The sequence below is a fragment of the Ammospiza caudacuta genome, chromosome 23, assembly GCF_027887145.1.
Source record: "Ammospiza caudacuta isolate bAmmCau1 chromosome 23, bAmmCau1.pri, whole genome shotgun sequence".
Lineage (NCBI taxonomy): Eukaryota > Metazoa > Chordata > Aves > Passeriformes > Passerellidae > Ammospiza > Ammospiza caudacuta.
Window position 1 is genome coordinate 6,410,477 of NC_080615.1, and position 16,789 is coordinate 6,427,265.

Consider the following 16,789-nt stretch of genomic DNA (forward strand, 5'->3'; position numbering starts at 1 on the left):
CCCCCATGTGGGGGGCCGATGTGCTCCCCATAAGGGGTCCATGTGGGGGGCTGGAGCAGCTCCCAGCATCACTTGTTGAACGTGATGATGGAGCACATGTTCTCCAAACCAAGCCCATCACTAATATACCACAACCCCAAATGCTATTTTTGGGGGTCTTCTCCTTGTCCCACCACACCATGGTACCTGGCAGTCAATGTGCTCCCCATAGTGGGTCTGTGTGGGGGGCTGGAGCAGCTCCCAGGTGCCGCCCTTGTCGAAGGTGATGACGGAGCGCATGTTCTCCTCGCTGAAGGAGCCGTTGATCAGTGTGGCGATGTAGACACCCCGCACGCCTTCCACGCGGTGGAAATCTGCGAAGGGCTCGTTGGCAAAGTACCTGCGGGGTGGGGGAAATGGGAATTGAACCCCTTCCCATAAGGCTGGGGGTGTGGGGGATTGGCAGGCAAAGGTAATGCGTTGATGTGGCAGAGGCAAAAATCGCGGATTTTGGTCGTTGTTCTCATTTGCCTTGTGGTAATCACAAATCCTCTGAACAGAGAGAGACAGCTCTCTCTCAGGGTTTTCCTGGGAAGCTCTGAGAAAGCTCAGAGAAAAGAATGATAAGCCATTCTTATCTCCACTTGCTGCACGTGTTGTTGTGCACATGTGGAATGCTTTATGGAAATTCGTTTACCAAAGGGTGAATTCTTAATTGGACACTGGATGGTGTTTGGATGGATTGACCAATTCAGTAAAACTGTATTGGACTGTAAGGGTGCTGAACTTCTTAATAAGTACAGTAGAGTACAATATAGTATAATAGAATAGAATAATAGAATATAGAATAATATACTATAATAGAATATTATACTATATTGTATAATATAGTGTAGTATAAATTAGTATAACAGAATATTGTATAATATAGTATAATAGTAATATAGTATAGAATAATATAGTATAACAAAATAAAATTATAGTAAAATTATAGTATAATATAGTATAATAGATTGAAGCCTTCTGCAATCATGGAGTCAATGTTAATTATTCCCAATTCAGGGGACCATTGCTAAGTCCTGTCTTACCTGACCAAGGTGTCGCTGCCAGCTCCCCCTGGGCTGTAGTAGAGCACATTTTCCAGAGACAGGGAGAACTTCAGGCCCTCAGCCTCCGAGATGTAGAGGTTGGTGCGGTTGTTGTCGTGGCTGACACACACAAACACCTGGTCCTCCGAGGCATCAGCAATGTAATATTCCTGTGGGGCACAAAGAACAGGCTTTGTGTGTGTGTGTGCACACAGGCTGGTTTGGATTTCCTCTTATCTTGCCTCTACTTTTTTGTATTTTTTTCCACTCAGAAGGTGAAAATTCTCCACTTTGTTTTTTCTGTTGTGTTCCCCCCACAGTGATTCCTTTCAAAGCCCCCAGCATTGGTCTCCCAAGCCCCATGTGTGCTGTATCTCTGGACCCCCCTGAGACTGGGAGTGCACCCCACTGCTCTGCCAAGCACCAAAACTTGCTTCTCACGCCCTCCTTCATCCCACCAGCCTGGGGACACCAACAGCATATCTGGTTCATACATCAGGGACTCTTTGCAAGCTCTGGCGGTGCCCTGGGCTTCCTCAGCCTGCAAGAACTGGATGCTCCAGGTCGTGCCAGTGCACCCCACGCCATGGAAAGGGGTAAAGTCCCCAAAAGCAGAGTCAGAGCAGTGGGATCAGCCCCTCTCTGGTGTCTGGGCTTTGCTGCCAGCCCCATCCCCAGTGACTGTCCAGGTGCCATCGTGTAAACAACGAGATCATCCCAATGTGGGCCTTGGCTCTGCCACCCCCCAGCAGGGTCATATGAGGTTCCTTCCCTCTCCTGCAGCATCTGGAGCTGCTTCTGGCACTGCAGGGTGTCCTTGGCAAGGCAGGGAGCTGGGAAGCTGCTCGGGAAGCACCACTTACCTTAATGGGATGCTTGGTAACGAACTGTGCCACCCGCATGGGCTTGCGGTTGAAGGAGACCCAGAGCTGGACTGAGGGGGGCTGTGAGCTGCCGAGCAAACGCTGTGCAGAGCACAGGGACACGTTAGGAGGGGCTCTCACCCCAAAAAGTCACCCTCATCTCCACTGGGATCCCCCAGTGCCTGGGACTTCCCTCTCCATGCATGTGGGCAAAGCGTGGCAGCTGCGCCACGCTGGGAGCAGTGATCCCCACTCAGGGTTTAAATTGCCACAGCCAGGGCTCAGCAAGGAGACAAACTGTCCTTCCTGGTCAGTCAGGTGGGGGTAAGGAGGCTGGGTTTAGTTCCTCCTTTCTCCTCAGAGCACACTGACCTTTCCTTCCTATTTTTATCGATTTGCGCAAAACGAAAGGCGCCGGCGCGAAGCCGAGAAAATAAAAAATCTGGGGGCACCCTATTTCATACAGGATGCCAATGGTGAGGACCTAAACCCAGATCTAGGCTCCAAAAATAAGCGGCCTGGTTTTTGGTTTGTTTTTTTTTTTTTTTTTGCTTTTTTTTCCCCATCCTCTGTATCACTAAGCAACCGCGCCTCCCACGGAAAGGAGCAGAAGTCAGAGCCCTGGGCGCCACTGCCACCCAGCCTGTCCTTCCCCCCTGCTGCAGCCAGGCTTGGAGGCAATGCCTCATCCCAGACCTGGGGATGTGACTCCCAAATGAGGGGTTTGCAGCCAGCCTCCCTCTGTCTCGGTGTTTCCCAGCAGTGCTTGCTGTGGGGTGGAATACGGGTGATTTTATTGATGTTTAATCACTACAGCTGCAGGAGGAAGCAGGGCGTGCTGCCCGCTGGCCCCTGAGTGCTTCAGAAGCAGCAAAAGCTCCAAAGCACCCCCAAATGGTGCCCAAACCCTCCTCAAGCTTTCAGGATGCTGTCCCTGAGCTCAGTGGCGTGTCTTCCCTGCAGAGACACAAACCACCCCCAGTGTTTCACCCTGCACCAGCACCGAGCCCTCGATAAAATCTCCTGCAAACCACAGAGCAGGCACAGCGCCAAGGGGATGGGCCCTGGGAGGCACAGGCTGTACTACCTGCAAGGGAGACTTCTGAGAAACTGAAATTGCTCTGCAAACATTCCCTGCCTGTGTCAGACACCGCTGTGCCCGCTCAGGGGGCCGGAGGTGTCACCTACTGCCCAGGAAACCCTCCCTGGTTCTGCCAGCAGCCACCCCTGAATAAAGGGTTCCTTCTTAAAGTACTCGATGGCAGCTGCAGGGGAGAAATGCATCTTCTGAAAAGAAAGCTGCTGCTTGCATTCTAGAAGGATCAGGACTTTATCCCTCTCTGATCTAGAAAGGCCTGGCCCTCAGAGGAAGCATTGACACTTTCTTGCTTTCTTTCAGGTTTGTTCGAATTTTACCAAGAACTAAAAAGCACAGAGAGGCTCTGGCTGCAAAGGGACCAAAAGATCACTTTTGCTCGCCCACATCCTCTTTTCTTAGGCAAGCAGACTGAAAATGCAGCTTTCCTTCCAGGCTGGAGCACATGAGGCTGCTTGGAGCTGGTCCACGTTTGATGGTAATCTCCTCTGACAAGCGGCCTCCTTTAACCACCGAGCTGCCGAGCCACATCCCCCTTCCCCTGCCACCCCCTCCCCGATGTTCCCAGCCACCCTCTGCCTTTTCCCTGCTCCCAGCCTTCTGCAGGCTGACCTACTTCTGCCCAGCCTGCCCGAGGCAGGGGCATGGAAACACCACGGGGAGAGCAGCACGGGCAGCCATGCTGTGAGCCCACAGGGGTGGCAGCTGCTGGCGGGCTGGGCGACACTTCTGTGACAAACCAGCGAGCTCTGCAGGCTCTGAGGCGCAGCAGAGATGCTCCTGCCCGCTGTGGTTCTGCACCACATCCACCCTCGGCAGCGAATTCACTCACCACAGACTTGGTTGCAAACATGTATTTGTCCCTGAGCTGGAAATCCTGCACGTCCTCCAGGATGATCTCCTTGTTCTCCCGGCTCTGGAAGAAGTCTGTGCTGCGGATGACGGTCGAGGCCCCCGAGGGCTCGTGGCGCTCGATGTACACCGTGCTGGGCTTGTCGTAGGGCTCAACGCCCCTGGGGGCACAGGGGACACGGTGACACGGGAGAACAAGGCAGCAGGAGCAAGGAGATGGGGTAGGGGGAATGGGAAGCACCCTTGTGTCACAGATATATTTTATGAAAAATCCTTTCTTTAGGATTTTTCCTCCTGAGAAGCTGAAAGGCCTCAGGAACAAAATGTAAACAATGGTTATCTGCTGCTGTGGAATGCAACAGGTGCATCTGGGATTGGTCTCATGGGGTTGTTTCTAATTAATGGCAAATCACAGCTGGCTCAGACAGAGAGCCGAGCCACAAACCTTTGTTATCATTCCTTCCTATTCTATTCTTAGCCAGCCTTCTGATGAAATCCTTTCTTTTATTCTTTTAGTATAGTTTTAATGTAATATATATATCATAAAATAATAAATCAGCCTTCTGAAACATGGAGTCAGATCCTCGTCTCCTCCCTCATCCTCAGGCCCCTGTCAACACCATCACACCCTTGGGTGCCAGGCTGTCACTTGACACCATACCCACAGTGCAGGGTGAGGGGAGCAGGGCTGGAGCACACCCTGGTACCCAGATTTCTGATTTTCACAGGGCAGCAAACAGTGCAGGAGAAGTGTCTTCTTCTCTTGAAGGACAGGAGCTGGGTGCAGTACATACCAAGAAAACGACTTCACGTGCTCCTGAATCATTATCCACGTCTGGCCAAAGTCATCTGATTTCCAGAGCTGCAACAACAAAGGTGAGAGATGCCAGCAGGATTGGGACACAAACAGACCCAATCCTTCAAGACACCCAGCGTGTCCATCCATGGCTACTCTCATGGCTTTTCATGTGGCAGCTCCTGGAGCAACAGCAGCTTTTCTGTTAATAACAGATAACCCAAACAGCAAAAAAAAATAAATATCCTTTAGCCTTCTGCCAGAAGGATTTCCCACTGTTTACCTGTTTTCCCACTGTTTACCTCCAGGTTTTACTCAGTGTGTATCTCAAGGTGCTGTAATTATTTTCAATCTTTACCCAGCAGCTCCAGAAGGGGAAAAAAAAAAAGTGTTTGTATTCAAGCAGCAATTTGTTACTCGGGACCCAAAGGCAAACCACAGGCCCACATGAAACACTGCAGAGGTCACCCTGCCTCAGCTGCCAGGGCTCTGTGGTGAGTTATGGCCACGGTGGTTGGGGTGATGGATGTGGCTGGGAGCAGCGTGGATGGAGGAGAAGGGAAGGGAAATAAGAGAGGCAGCCTGCAGGTATTGTGTCCTCATTCTCCTGAGGTGAGAACAGGACAGACTGCAGGGAAGGGATGGATTTGGACAGCTCTGCATGTGAGATCAGACTCCCTGAATGGCCAGAGCGTCGCAGACATCTTTTATGAAAAATCCTTTCCTTAGGGTTTTTCCTCCTGAGAAGATGGGAGGCCTCAGGAACAAAATGCAAACAATGGTTATCTGCTGCTGTGGAATGCAACAGGTGCATCTGGGATTGGTCTCATGGGGTTGTTTCTAATTAATGGCCAATCACAGTCAGCTGGCTCCGACTCTCTGAGACACAAACCTTTGTTATCATTCTTTCTTTTTCTGTTCTTAGCCAGCCTTCTGATGAAATCCTTTCTTCTATTCTTTTAGTATAGTTTTAATGTAATACATATAATAAAATAATAAATCAAGCCTTCTGAAACATGGAGTCAGATCCTCGTCTCTTCCCTCCTCAGACCCCTGTGAACACGCTCCCATATCGTGTCCTCATTCTCCAGAGGTGAGAACAGGACAGACTGTAGGGAAGGGAGTGACCTGGCAGATTTGGAGAGCTCTGCATGTGAGATCAGACACCCTGAATGGCCAAAGCACGAAGCCACAGAGCACCAGGCGCGGTGGCTCTCAGCTGTGAGAGGCCACAGGAACATCCCACAGGGCAGGGTGTGATGCTGCTTCCCCACCCGAGCAAAGTGCTCACCTGTTTTTTGGGGTGAGACCTGTCGAAGCCCAGGAGGAGGTTGGGGTTCCTGCTGTGCAGGAGGAGGTCAGCTGCTCGGAAGGGGATGGAGAAGCCTTGGATGGTGTTGCAGAAGTCGGTGGTGATCCAGAGGTACGGGGCAAAGGCATCCACAAAGATATACTGGGAGTGGAGGGACAGACAGGGCAGAAGGTCAGAGCAGAGCCCAGGCTGGCAGCGATGGAGGTGCACATCCCAGGGGAGCCTTTGGGAGGGCAAACTTTGGAGGAGGAAAGTTTTCCCTGCTCCCACCACACTCTGACCATCACCAAGGCACAAGAAGTGCCTGGCCCAAGGGGTGTCCAGACACCCTTGGATGGCCAAAACATGAAGATACCCCAACAATCTTTGTCCCTGTGACAGCAGGGACAGAGGCCCAGCTGCCATGTCCCCCTCACCCTCTTGTTGTCAGCAGGGCTGTGGTAGAACTGGGCGATGGCCACCTCGCTGCTGTTCCCCCCATCGAAGCTGAACCTCTCCGAAATCTTCTTGAAACTCTTCCCATAGTCATAGGACACATAAACCTGCAAAGGAGAAGCCCCACGGTGAGAAGCACAAAGTTCTGATCTCACTTCTGACAGATCTGGTGAAAACTCAGTGAATTACAAGGTGGGGAAAGATTTCCCAACCATGCCTTGAACCCATGGGGCAGCACAGGGGATATTTAATATTTTGGTGCCTCTGAACCCAAACTTGTGGGGGATTTTTGTGATATTTAATGCTTTTGTGCCTTTGAACCCAAACTTGTGGGCTTTTTTTGTGTCTCAGGACACAAGAACAAGTCAGGCTGTAGCTCAGCAGCCACCACCACCTTGGTGCACCTGCAGAGGGCCAGGGTGTGTTACTTACATCGCTGTTTTTGGGGCCCAGCAAGGACAGGCTGTCCCTGGCCAAGGCCACAATCACGTTGCTCTTCTCTCCTGCCCAGTGAACGACCATCTGATTGTGGGAATCATTCAGGCTGACCTGCAACGCCAATGAAAGGACACCCTGAGTCACAGCCTCACTCCAGGGACAGCAAACACCCTCTCAAGCCGCCCTTCCTTGGGAATACCAGACTTTGGGGAAAAAAAAAAAAGCACCATCTCTCCTGAACATGTTCACAGAATGTGCCAAAAAGGGTGAATTTTCCCTTTGTTCTTCCTCAGGCAAACAGGACTCAGGGGATGATGAGAATGAAAACTCAAACCAAGCACTGGGACGTGTTTTAAGATCCAGGCTGATGAGACACAGGGAAGCAGAGAGCCAGGCACTGATCCCTTCTCTCTGGTGACCATGGCAGGACTCAAGGGACAGCCTTGAGATGCTTCAGGGGAGGTTGAGCTGGATATCAGGGAAGGTTCTTCAACCAGAGGGTGCTGGGGGCTCCTCAGGGAATGGACACAGCCCAAGGAACTGCAGGAGTGTTTGGATATTGCTCCCAGGGATGCACAGGGTGTGATTGTTGAGGTGCCTGTGCAGGGCACTGTCGCAGACATCTTTTTATGAAAAATCTTTTCTTTAAGATTTTTCCTCCTGAGAATCTGAGAGGCCTCAGGAACAAAATGTAAACATTGATTATCTGCTGCTGTGGAATGCAACAGGTGGATCTGTAATTAGTCTCATGTGGTTGTTTCTAATTAATGGCCAATCACAGTCAGCTGGCTCGGACAGAGAGTCCAAAAGAGCTGCCTTTGTTATTCATTCTTTCTTTTCTATTCTTAGCCAACCTTCTGATGAAACCTTTTCTTCTATTCTTTTAGTATAGTTTTAATGTAATATATATCATAAAATTATAAATCATGAAACATTCTGAAACATGGAGTCAGATCCTCGTCTCTTCCCTCATTCAAAAACCCCTGTGAACAGTCACAGGGCACAACCCCAACAGCTCCAGGAGCATTTGGATATTGTTCCCAGGGATGCACAGGGTGGAATTGTTGGGGTGTCAGCCCCAGGAGCTCCAGGAGTGTTTGGATATTGCTCTCAGGGATGCACAGCCTGGGATTGTTGGGGTGTCTGTGCAGAGCCAAGGGCTGGCTCCCTTCCAGCCCAGGATATTCCACGTTTCCCTGCTGCTTTCCAGCACACACAGAGCCGCGCGCGATCCCGTTATTCCCGTTATTCCCATGTGAGCGGTATCTGCCAGCACAGCGCTGTTTCTATGGGGAAGCTCTCGCAGCAGCAGCACAGGGGGAGCTGACAGGGCAGGACAAACCCTCTGTGGCTGTCAGCAGCCAGCAGGGACAGCCAGGAGAGCCGGGAGAGCAGCTCAGCCCGGCCGTGGATGCAGCAGAGCAGTGCGTGCCTGAGCCCTCGCACGCCACAGCTCAGCCCAGGGCTCTAACCCCGGAGCTGGGGCCTTGGGAAGCTGTAAAAATACAGGATAAGCCCTTCTTAGGCTTGATACCCTGCAGCTCCCGCTGACCCCGGGATCAGCGAGCAGCACCGCCTGGAGAAGGGGCTGCTTTAACCTCCAGCAAGCCAAACACTGCAAAAACAAGGAACTGATTCTGGAAGAAGACAGGCAGGGAGGGAGGGGGGGAGAACCAAGTAGAAGCCCTCAAATCCCTCTTATGCAATAGCTCACAGGAGAGGAAAGAGAACCGACCACAAGCCTGGCAGGGAGCATCTCCCAAGCCAAAGCATTGCCGGGGCCGGAGCATCCCCCGAGGCTGGAGAATCCTCAGCCTGGAGCATCCCCCGGGGCAGAGCATCCCCGGGGCTGGAACACCCCCTGGCTGGAGCATCCCCTGGGAGCTGAAGCATCCCCTGGGGGCTGGAGCATCCCCTGGGGGCTGGAGCACCCCCGGTGCCCGAGCATCCCCAGGGCTGGAGCATCCCCTGGACCGGAGCATCCCCTGGGGGCCAGAGCATTCCCTGGGGGCTGGAGCACCCCCGGTGCCCTAGCATCCCCCGAGGGCTGGAGCATCTCCTGGGGCTGGAGCATCCCCCAGGTTGGAGCATCCCCTGGTGCCCCAGCATCCCCCAGGCTGGAGCATCCCCCTGGCTGGAGCATCCCCCAGGTTGGAGCATCCCCCTGGCCAGAGCATCCCCCAGGCTGGAGCATCTCCAGGGCTGGAGCATCCCCGTGGCCAGAGCATCCCCTGGGGCTGGAGCATCCCGGGGGTTGGAACATCTCTGGTGCCTAAGCATCCCCCAGGGTCCAAGTATCCCCCTGGCTGGAGGATCTCCAGGGCTGGAGCATCCCCCGGGGCTGGAGCATCTCTGGCCTGGAGCATCCATAGCGATGGAGCATCCCCAGGGCTGGAGCATCCCCTGGGGCTTGATCATTCCCCAGTGCCCGAGCATCCCCCGGGGCCAGAGCATCCCCCAGGTTGGTTGGAGCATCCCCCCGGGGCCAGAGCATCCCCGGCAGGGATCCCCCCCCCACCGGGCAAACCCCGCCGGAGCTCCGGCTCCAAACGCGGCTCAGATTTAGGTCAGCCAGCAGCAGCAGCAGCAGCTACAAAGCCCGGCAGCCAGAGCCCTGCGTGCCCGCCAGAAAAAAGAAAACAAAATAAAAATGAAAAGGAAGAGACGCTGTTTGAGGACGCAGGGAAATAGGCCGGAGGAGGAGGAGGGATTGCTGCTGATCTCTGAGACAGCCTGGGGTGTGGAACTGAGCTCTGCCCTCCCTGTCCCCTTCCCCTGCTCTGGAAGCAGAATAACCCCGTTTAAATCTCCCACATCTCTGCAGGTTATTGTGGGTGCAGCTTTTTTAGTGACCAAGCTGGAGCTGGGCACTGTTAGAACACAAACTTGGTCCTTCAGATCCTCTCAGCCAGGAGGGGTTAGTCACTACCTCAGTGTCCATTTTATTAGTACTTCTCTGGGGTTTTTTGGGGTTTTTTCCACAAGGAATCCAACACTTGGAGTTTCAAAAGCAGGAAAACCAGAGGCGACTCCTATCTGCACCTTGGTTTAACCTCAGTAGTAAACCTCCTCAATGTAGCCATGATATTTTCTGAAAAAATAATTTCCTTAGGATTTTTCCTCCTGAGAAGCCTCAGGAACAAAATGCAAACAATGGTTATCTGCTGCTGTGGAATGCAACAGGTGCATCTGGGATTGGTCTCATGTGGTTGTTTCTAATTAATGGCCAGTCACAGTCAGCTGGCTCAGACAGAGAGCCAAGCCACAAACCTTTGTTATCATTCCTTTCTATTCTATTCTTAGCCAGCCTTCTGCTGAAATCCTTTCTTCTATTCTTTTAGTATAGTTTTAATGTAATATACATCATAAAATAATAAATCAGCCTTCTGAAACATGGAGTCAGATCCTCATCTCTCCCCTCATCCTCAGACCCCTGTGAACACGGTCACACCTCTGTACATTTTTTATTCTTGTAAGATAAAGCAGACAGCAAGATCCCTTTTTTGGAGACTTGGGACGTTAAGTGAAACCCAAAAACCAGGCAGGGGCAACGTGTTTGGGTTCAGGGGGGCCAGCTGAGCTTTGTTAGCCCTTGAGGAGCAGGGTGGGCTCAGGCAGAGTCCCTCTATAAAGGCAAACCGGAGTCAGGTGAGGTTTGGCTCCCTGGTAGGAGCAAGGAGTACTCAGTAGGAAGGGTTGGAGCAGCTGGAGAAGCTCTTACTAGAGGGTGTAAAGCAGGAGAAGGCAACCAAAGGATGCTGTAACTCTCCCAGGAAGGGGTTGTACAGCATTGGTTGGGTTTGTGAGCACCACACTTTAGGTTTTTGCTGCTTTGCAGCCCTTCAGAGCTCTGAGGGAACCCAAAGGGCTCAGGGGAGCACCAAACAGGACCCCACAGCTAGGGGCTGATGTTCCATTAACCAGGATAATAACCATTAACCAATAACTTTGGGATAAGGCTGTGGCACTGTCACAGTGTCCCCAGCTCCCCCAGCAGGGCACAGCTGCCTGGGGAACTGGTGTAACCTCTGAGCAGACAGTCACTGGTGCCTAATGGAAACAGCGTTTAGCATAAATTCCACTTAATGGGGAAGTGTTTTGGTCTTTGCCAAGTGATTAAGTGTATATGAAATATGCATGAAATTCTAATTTGCCCTCCTAATATGCAAGGTGCCAAATGAAGTCCAGGAGGGGGAAAGTGCAGCCAAGACACAGCAGAGGCTGTAATGGAGACAGTGTTTGGGGCTTTGCTCTGTGTGTGTTTCTTTGTTAACAGCATTTTCCAAGCAATGAATGCCCTGCAGGGATGGGACGGGAAGAGGACAGCCCCAGGAGGAGCCACCTGAGAGCAGGTATGAGCTCCTGGGATGCAGCTGGGACCTGGGGGCTCCAGGCTGGGCTGGCAGGGGGAATTTCTGGGAGCTGAGATGGGATTGCTGCCCTGCTGAGCCTGGAGAAGTGATGGAGGTCAGGAATTGAGTGCAGTGCTGAGTGCCCAGGGCTGGGAGAGGAGCCCTGCCCATGTTCTTTGGCACCTCAACTTGCAGCTTCCCTTCCTGCCTCATCCCTCTTAGCTGCCTGCGCCCAGATTTGGAGTTTGGAGAAGGATTGTGGTTGTGGAGGGGCCTCACCCCTGGCATGTGAAAAATGCCAGCTTCGGGAGTTGGAGAGAGGGTTTGAGTCCTTTCTTCCTGAGATAGGATGGTGGGGTAACTGTAAGAAGGGGTTTAATCTTCAATCTTTGACTTACAAGACCAATGTTTTTATAAACTATTAGAGTTAATTCGAGTTTGAGCAGTTTATTCTCTAGGGCAGCTGCTAAGGGGGAATAAAAGTGGGATGATTGTGAAGTAGGTGAATGAGGCTGGTTGGCCAATGGTGATGGATGGGTGCAGGCTGGTCAGGGATGGGTGACAGGCAGGGGCAGCTCTCAAGCTCTCTCCAGCCTTAGAGCCCCTGCTCTGTGTGGGAAATGTGACTTCTCCATGCAGAAATCTCACTGCTAGGTGTGCTGAGCAGTGACAAGTGACAGGACAGAGTGAAGGGGCTGCTCTTGGTGTCCAGCGGGCCTGGGAGCTCTGTGTGTGTCCCTGGGCTTGCTTTGGTGAGGATTAAGGCATTAATGCTCCACTCCAGGGCTGGCACAGCAGCTCAAGGTGGGTGCTGGCGATTCCTTGGGAGGTGATGCACTGTGAGAGCTCAGGGCTGTCTCAGACATCTTTTACGGAAAATCCTTTCTTTAGGATTTTTCCTCCTGAGGAGCTGGGAGGCCTCAGGAACAAAATGTAACCAATGGTTATCTGCTGCTGTGGAATGCAACAGGTGCATCTGGGATTGGTCTCGTGTGGTTGTTTCTAATTAATGGCCAATCACAGTCAGCTGGCTCGGACTCTCTGTCTGAGCCACAAGCCTTTGTTATCATTCCTTCTTTTTCTGTTCTTAGCCAGCCTACTGATGAAACCCTTTCTTCTATTCTTTTAGTATAGTTTTAATGTAATATATATCATAAAATAATAAATCAGCCTTCTGAAACATGGAGTCAGATCCTCGTCTCTCCCCTCATCCTCGGACCCCTGTGAACACGGTCACACAGGGCTGCAAAACTGAGGGCAGAACAAAGATTCCTGGGGATCGCCGGGGTGTTTTCCCATCCTCACAGTGACCTACAAACAAATGCAGCTCCCAGGGAATTTCTGAGTAGTTAATGAGTTATCGGTGCTGTGTGATAAGCGAGGCTGACAGAGAGCAAGGGTCCTGAGCAGCTCTGAAACCATCCAAGTGCTGCCAGCTTGGGTCACAGCTCCAGAGCTGCCAGAACATGTGTGCAGAAGGGGAATGGGTAAAATATTTTGATCCCAGCAGCTGGTGGGGCTGAAGAAGGCGTCAGAAGCACAGGGCAGAACGAGAGGGTGCTCTGATCGCGCTCCTCCTCATTCCAGCTCTCTGGAGGCTGCAGAGGACAAGTGCCAGGCCCTTGGTGCCCATTTTCTATCCTCCCCCTGGCAGAGCTGATGCAGGAGCCTGGCCCAGAGTGCCAGGGGTGGCTCCTGCTCCCAAAACAGCCCCAGAGTGCCAGGGTGGCTCCAGGCATAGCCCTGGAATGCCAGGGGTGCCTCTTTCTCCCGGCGCGCCACGTTCCCCACGCTCTCTCCCACTGAATCTCCATTCCTGCACCTTCTGCTCCTCTCCCCAGCATCTGCTGCCAGCCCTGCCAGGAGAGCTGAAAACGCCGCCTGTGCCTGCCGTGGAGCTGCCGGTGGCTCGGACTGCAAATGCCAGGGTCTGAAATCATTGATATGAAACACGGCTGACTCATTTCGCAGAGCGCCAGGCCCCGTGTTAATTTGGTTAATACTGGAATCAGCTGCTTGCAGGGCTGTTTTCTCTCTGCCACCACCAAGAGAGCTCTCCCTGAGCTGCTGTTTCCAGAATGGGAAAGGGAGGGGAAGAGGAAGATTGGGGTCAGGGCAGGAATCCAGAAACAACCTAAACTGATAGAGGGGCAGGGATGTGATGGGAATGGAGAGTTCCCCAGCAGATCTGGCAAGTGCTGATGAAATTCACTCCCCCATAACGAGGGAAGAAGGCTGCAGAAGAGGTCCAAAGTGTGCCATGAGCTTGGCGTTGCAGCTCTGGAAAACCTTGAGCGATGCCCCTGGGACATCACAGCGCTCACAGGATCTGTGAGGAATCTGCTGGAGGGGAAAAACAATGAATAAAACCACAAATACCTCTCCCAGCCATTATGGTGCCAGGAGCAGGAACTGCGTGGCTTGCAGGGATCAAGCTCTGGCAAAAAGCAAATGCCAGGAGCAGGGAAACCTCCTCAGGGTGCAATGGGGAAGAAGAGCTGCAGCTGGGACACGTCACCACCCAGGGCACCTCCACAAGGTTAAAGTCTGATCTGGGGAGGCTCTGCCAGGCTGGCAAAGTAGGTCAAAATTAAGTATGGTTCAGTTGGGATGCGGCGTGACTGATGTCTGCGCTCCAGGGCTGCGCGGAGCTCGCCCTGCAGAGCAATCCCTGCCTCCCCTGGGAGCAGCAGGGCTCTCTGCCAGCTCTGCACGACGGGCAGGGCATCATCGGAGGCCTCCGTCAGCACAGAAGGGTGGGCAGGGTCAAGGTCGAGTGGTGGGGCTGGTGAGAGGTCAGGCTGTAGTGAACGGGCTGGGAATGATGAAAACTCGGTGGTTGTCCTCAAAGGCAGGATGGGTTATCAGGAAACGGGAAGGTTGGGCGCAATTAAATAGTTCCCACAGAAAAATGATGTTAGGGCAGGCACTGACTGGTGCAGGGAGGCACAGAGGTGACAGCCACACACAGGGACAGGGAGGCACAGAGGGGACAGCCACACACACAGGGACAGAGAAGCACAGAGGTGACAGCCACAGGGACAGGGAGGCACAGAGGTGACAGCCACACACAGGGACAGGGAGGCACAGAGGGGACAGCCACACACAGGGACAGAGAGGCACAGAGGGGACAGCCACACACAGGGACAGGGAGGCACAGAGGGGACAGCCAGGCACAGGCTGAGCACAGGGAGAGGCTCAAGCCCTGCAGTGAGAGCACAGAGGGGAAGGGGCTGCCACAGGAGCCACCAGCACTCGGAGATGATGTCCTTTGTCCTAGCGTGGTTTAAAGCAATGATTTCTTGCGAGCTGTGTCCTTTGGGGGTGGCTCCAGATAAACCTTTGCCAGAGAAGGGGGAGGGATGCCTGCAGGTCAAGGTCAGAGATGTTTCAGCAGCGTCAATGCTCTCATCACTCCCCTCAGCACCAGCAGAGCCAATCTGGGCTCCTGCCCCGACATTTTTCCTCTCTGTGTGCCACAGCCCTGACACTACAGTGTCCCCATACCCCTCCCATGGTCATCCTTCAGCCCAGCACACACCCAGAGTGGCTGCTTTGCTCTCCTGTGTTTGTTGTATTCTCTGTGGTTCAGGGCTGGTTCACACCCAGCAACCAGGATTTATGTGGGATGGTGGAAATGGCAAATCCTGGAGGCAGGCCCTGTTTAGATAGGTTAGATATAAGGAAAAAGTTTTTTACAGACAGGGTGATAAATTTCTGGAATGTTCTGCCGGGGGAGGTGGTGCAGTCCCCATCCCTGGGTGTGTTTAACAAAGCCTGGATGTGGCACTGGGTGCCGGGGTGAGCTGAGGTGCTGGGGCTGGGTTGGACTGGGTGATCTTTAGGGTCTCTTCCAGCCTGGTCATTCTGTGATTTTCCTGTGATTTTTCCTGTGATTTCTGTGATTTCTTGGTCTGAGCGGGGCTGTGTAGGCAGGAGCACAAGGGTTGTGAGGGGACAGGAGGGTGGGTGGCAGACCAGCCCCTGTGCTGGTGGCCAGCAGCTCGTGCCAGGATGATGAGGTGCCACCCTTGTGGAAGGGGTTCAGGGAGCCCTGCTCACCCCAAGGGTGAAGTTTTCTTGCCCTGGGGATGCTCCTCTGCTGCCAGTGGCATCCCAGAACGGTCCTGTCTCGTATCAGTGCTTGCCTCAAACAGTCTGTCCATTGTAACCCTCACCAACAATCCCACAGAGGTGAGGGCTGGGCAAGGGAACAAAACCTGCTCTGTCTCCAAGCTGATGGACTCGAGTCAGGCATTTGGTCTCCTGATTGCTGCTGTTTCAGAGTCAGAAAAAAACAGGAAAAGCCACAAAGGGGGATGAGGCTGCTGGTCCTGTTCTTTGGGGATGTTCCTGGGAAGTTTTGCTGCAAGGATGTGCTCAGCACTGAGGGTCCAGATAAAAAAATCCAAGTTACATCTTGTGCTTTGGTGTCCAAGGCAAGAGGGCTCTGAGCCTGTTCCTGACAGTGCTGAGTAAGCTGTGCTTGGCTCCTGAGGAGCTACAAAGGCTTTGGGTGTTCTTCCCCTGCTTGGTTCCAGACAGAGAGCGATGCATCCCTCCCTCTGCTCCCCTGATGCCATCACCCCCACAGCAGCAAACCCTGCTCTCCCCAGCCCCTGGGCTCAGCCTGGGCTCTCAGCTGTGCCCCCAGCCTGGGTCAGAGAGCCAGGAAAGGGCAGGGAGTTTGGGGGCACGAGCCAGAGCGCAGCATATGGCCAAGTGACCTGCCAAAGGCACGGGGGTGGGATGTGTCCCAGAGCAGGGACTGCAGTGACACAACACAAGGATGCTGGCTCCAAACACTGCCCCAGAGTGCCAGGAGTGGCTCCTGCACCCAGCACTGCCCCACAGTGCCAGGGGAGCTCCCAGCACTGCCCCAGAGTGCCAGGGGAGCTCCTGCTCCCATCCCCAGAGTGCCAGGAGTGGCTCCTGCACCCAGCACTGCCCCAGAGTGCCAGGGTTGGCTCCTGCTCCCGTCCCCAGAGTGCCAGGGGTGACTCCTGCACCCAGCACAGCCCCACAGTGCCAGGGGAGCTCCTGTCCCCAGCCCCACAGTGCCAGGGGTGGCTCCTGCTCCTGTCATCCCCCTGCTCCCTGATGCCATCACCCTCACCAGCAGCAAACCCTGCTCTCCCCAGCCCCTGAGCTCAGCCCGGGCTCTCAGCTGTGCCCCCAGCCTGGTTCAGCACCACAGCACAGAGCCATGCAAGGGCAGGGAGTTTTGGGGCACGAGCCAGAGCGCAGCATATGGCCAAGTGACCTGCCAAAGGCACGGGAGTGGGATGTGTCCCAGAGCAGGGACTGCAGTGACACAACACAAGGATGCTGGCTCCCAGCACTGCCCCTCGTGCTGATGGCCCTGGGAGAGGAGTGCTTTGACTGCACTTTGATTTTCTGCTGCTGCTGGAGAGCAGGGAGCTGGGGGAGGGAGGTCATGGGGATTGCTGGGTGCTTGTGACCAGGCACGAGACCCCTGAGCACGGAGCTGCACGGCCTTTCCGGCTTGCCAGGCATTAGGAACTCGTGTGGTCAGACCTGTGACGCAGCCCAGGGCACACAGGCTCCCTCCTGTCCC

General features: G+C 53.7%; 1 protein-coding gene across 1 annotated transcript in view; it reads right to left on the reverse strand.

Moving 5' to 3' along the window:
- Nucleotides 1-6,970, reverse strand: part of SORL1 (sortilin related receptor 1) — a 48,087-nt gene extending 41,117 nt beyond the window's left edge. Inside the window, exons 1-8 of the mRNA XM_058819035.1 lie at nt 6,854-6,970; nt 6,403-6,528; nt 5,966-6,127; nt 4,673-4,740; nt 3,859-4,039; nt 1,931-2,032; nt 1,068-1,237; nt 187-379 (exon numbers count right to left, since the gene is read on the reverse strand). Coding sequence (XP_058675018.1) covers nt 187-379; nt 1,068-1,237; nt 1,931-2,032; nt 3,859-4,039; nt 4,673-4,740; nt 5,966-6,127; nt 6,403-6,528; nt 6,854-6,943 — 1,092 coding nt within the window. The 5' untranslated portion in view covers nt 6,944-6,970. The remainder of the gene's footprint in view (nt 1-186; nt 380-1,067; nt 1,238-1,930; nt 2,033-3,858; nt 4,040-4,672; nt 4,741-5,965; nt 6,128-6,402; nt 6,529-6,853) is intronic.
- Between the last annotated feature and the right edge of the window lie 9,819 nt (nt 6,971-16,789).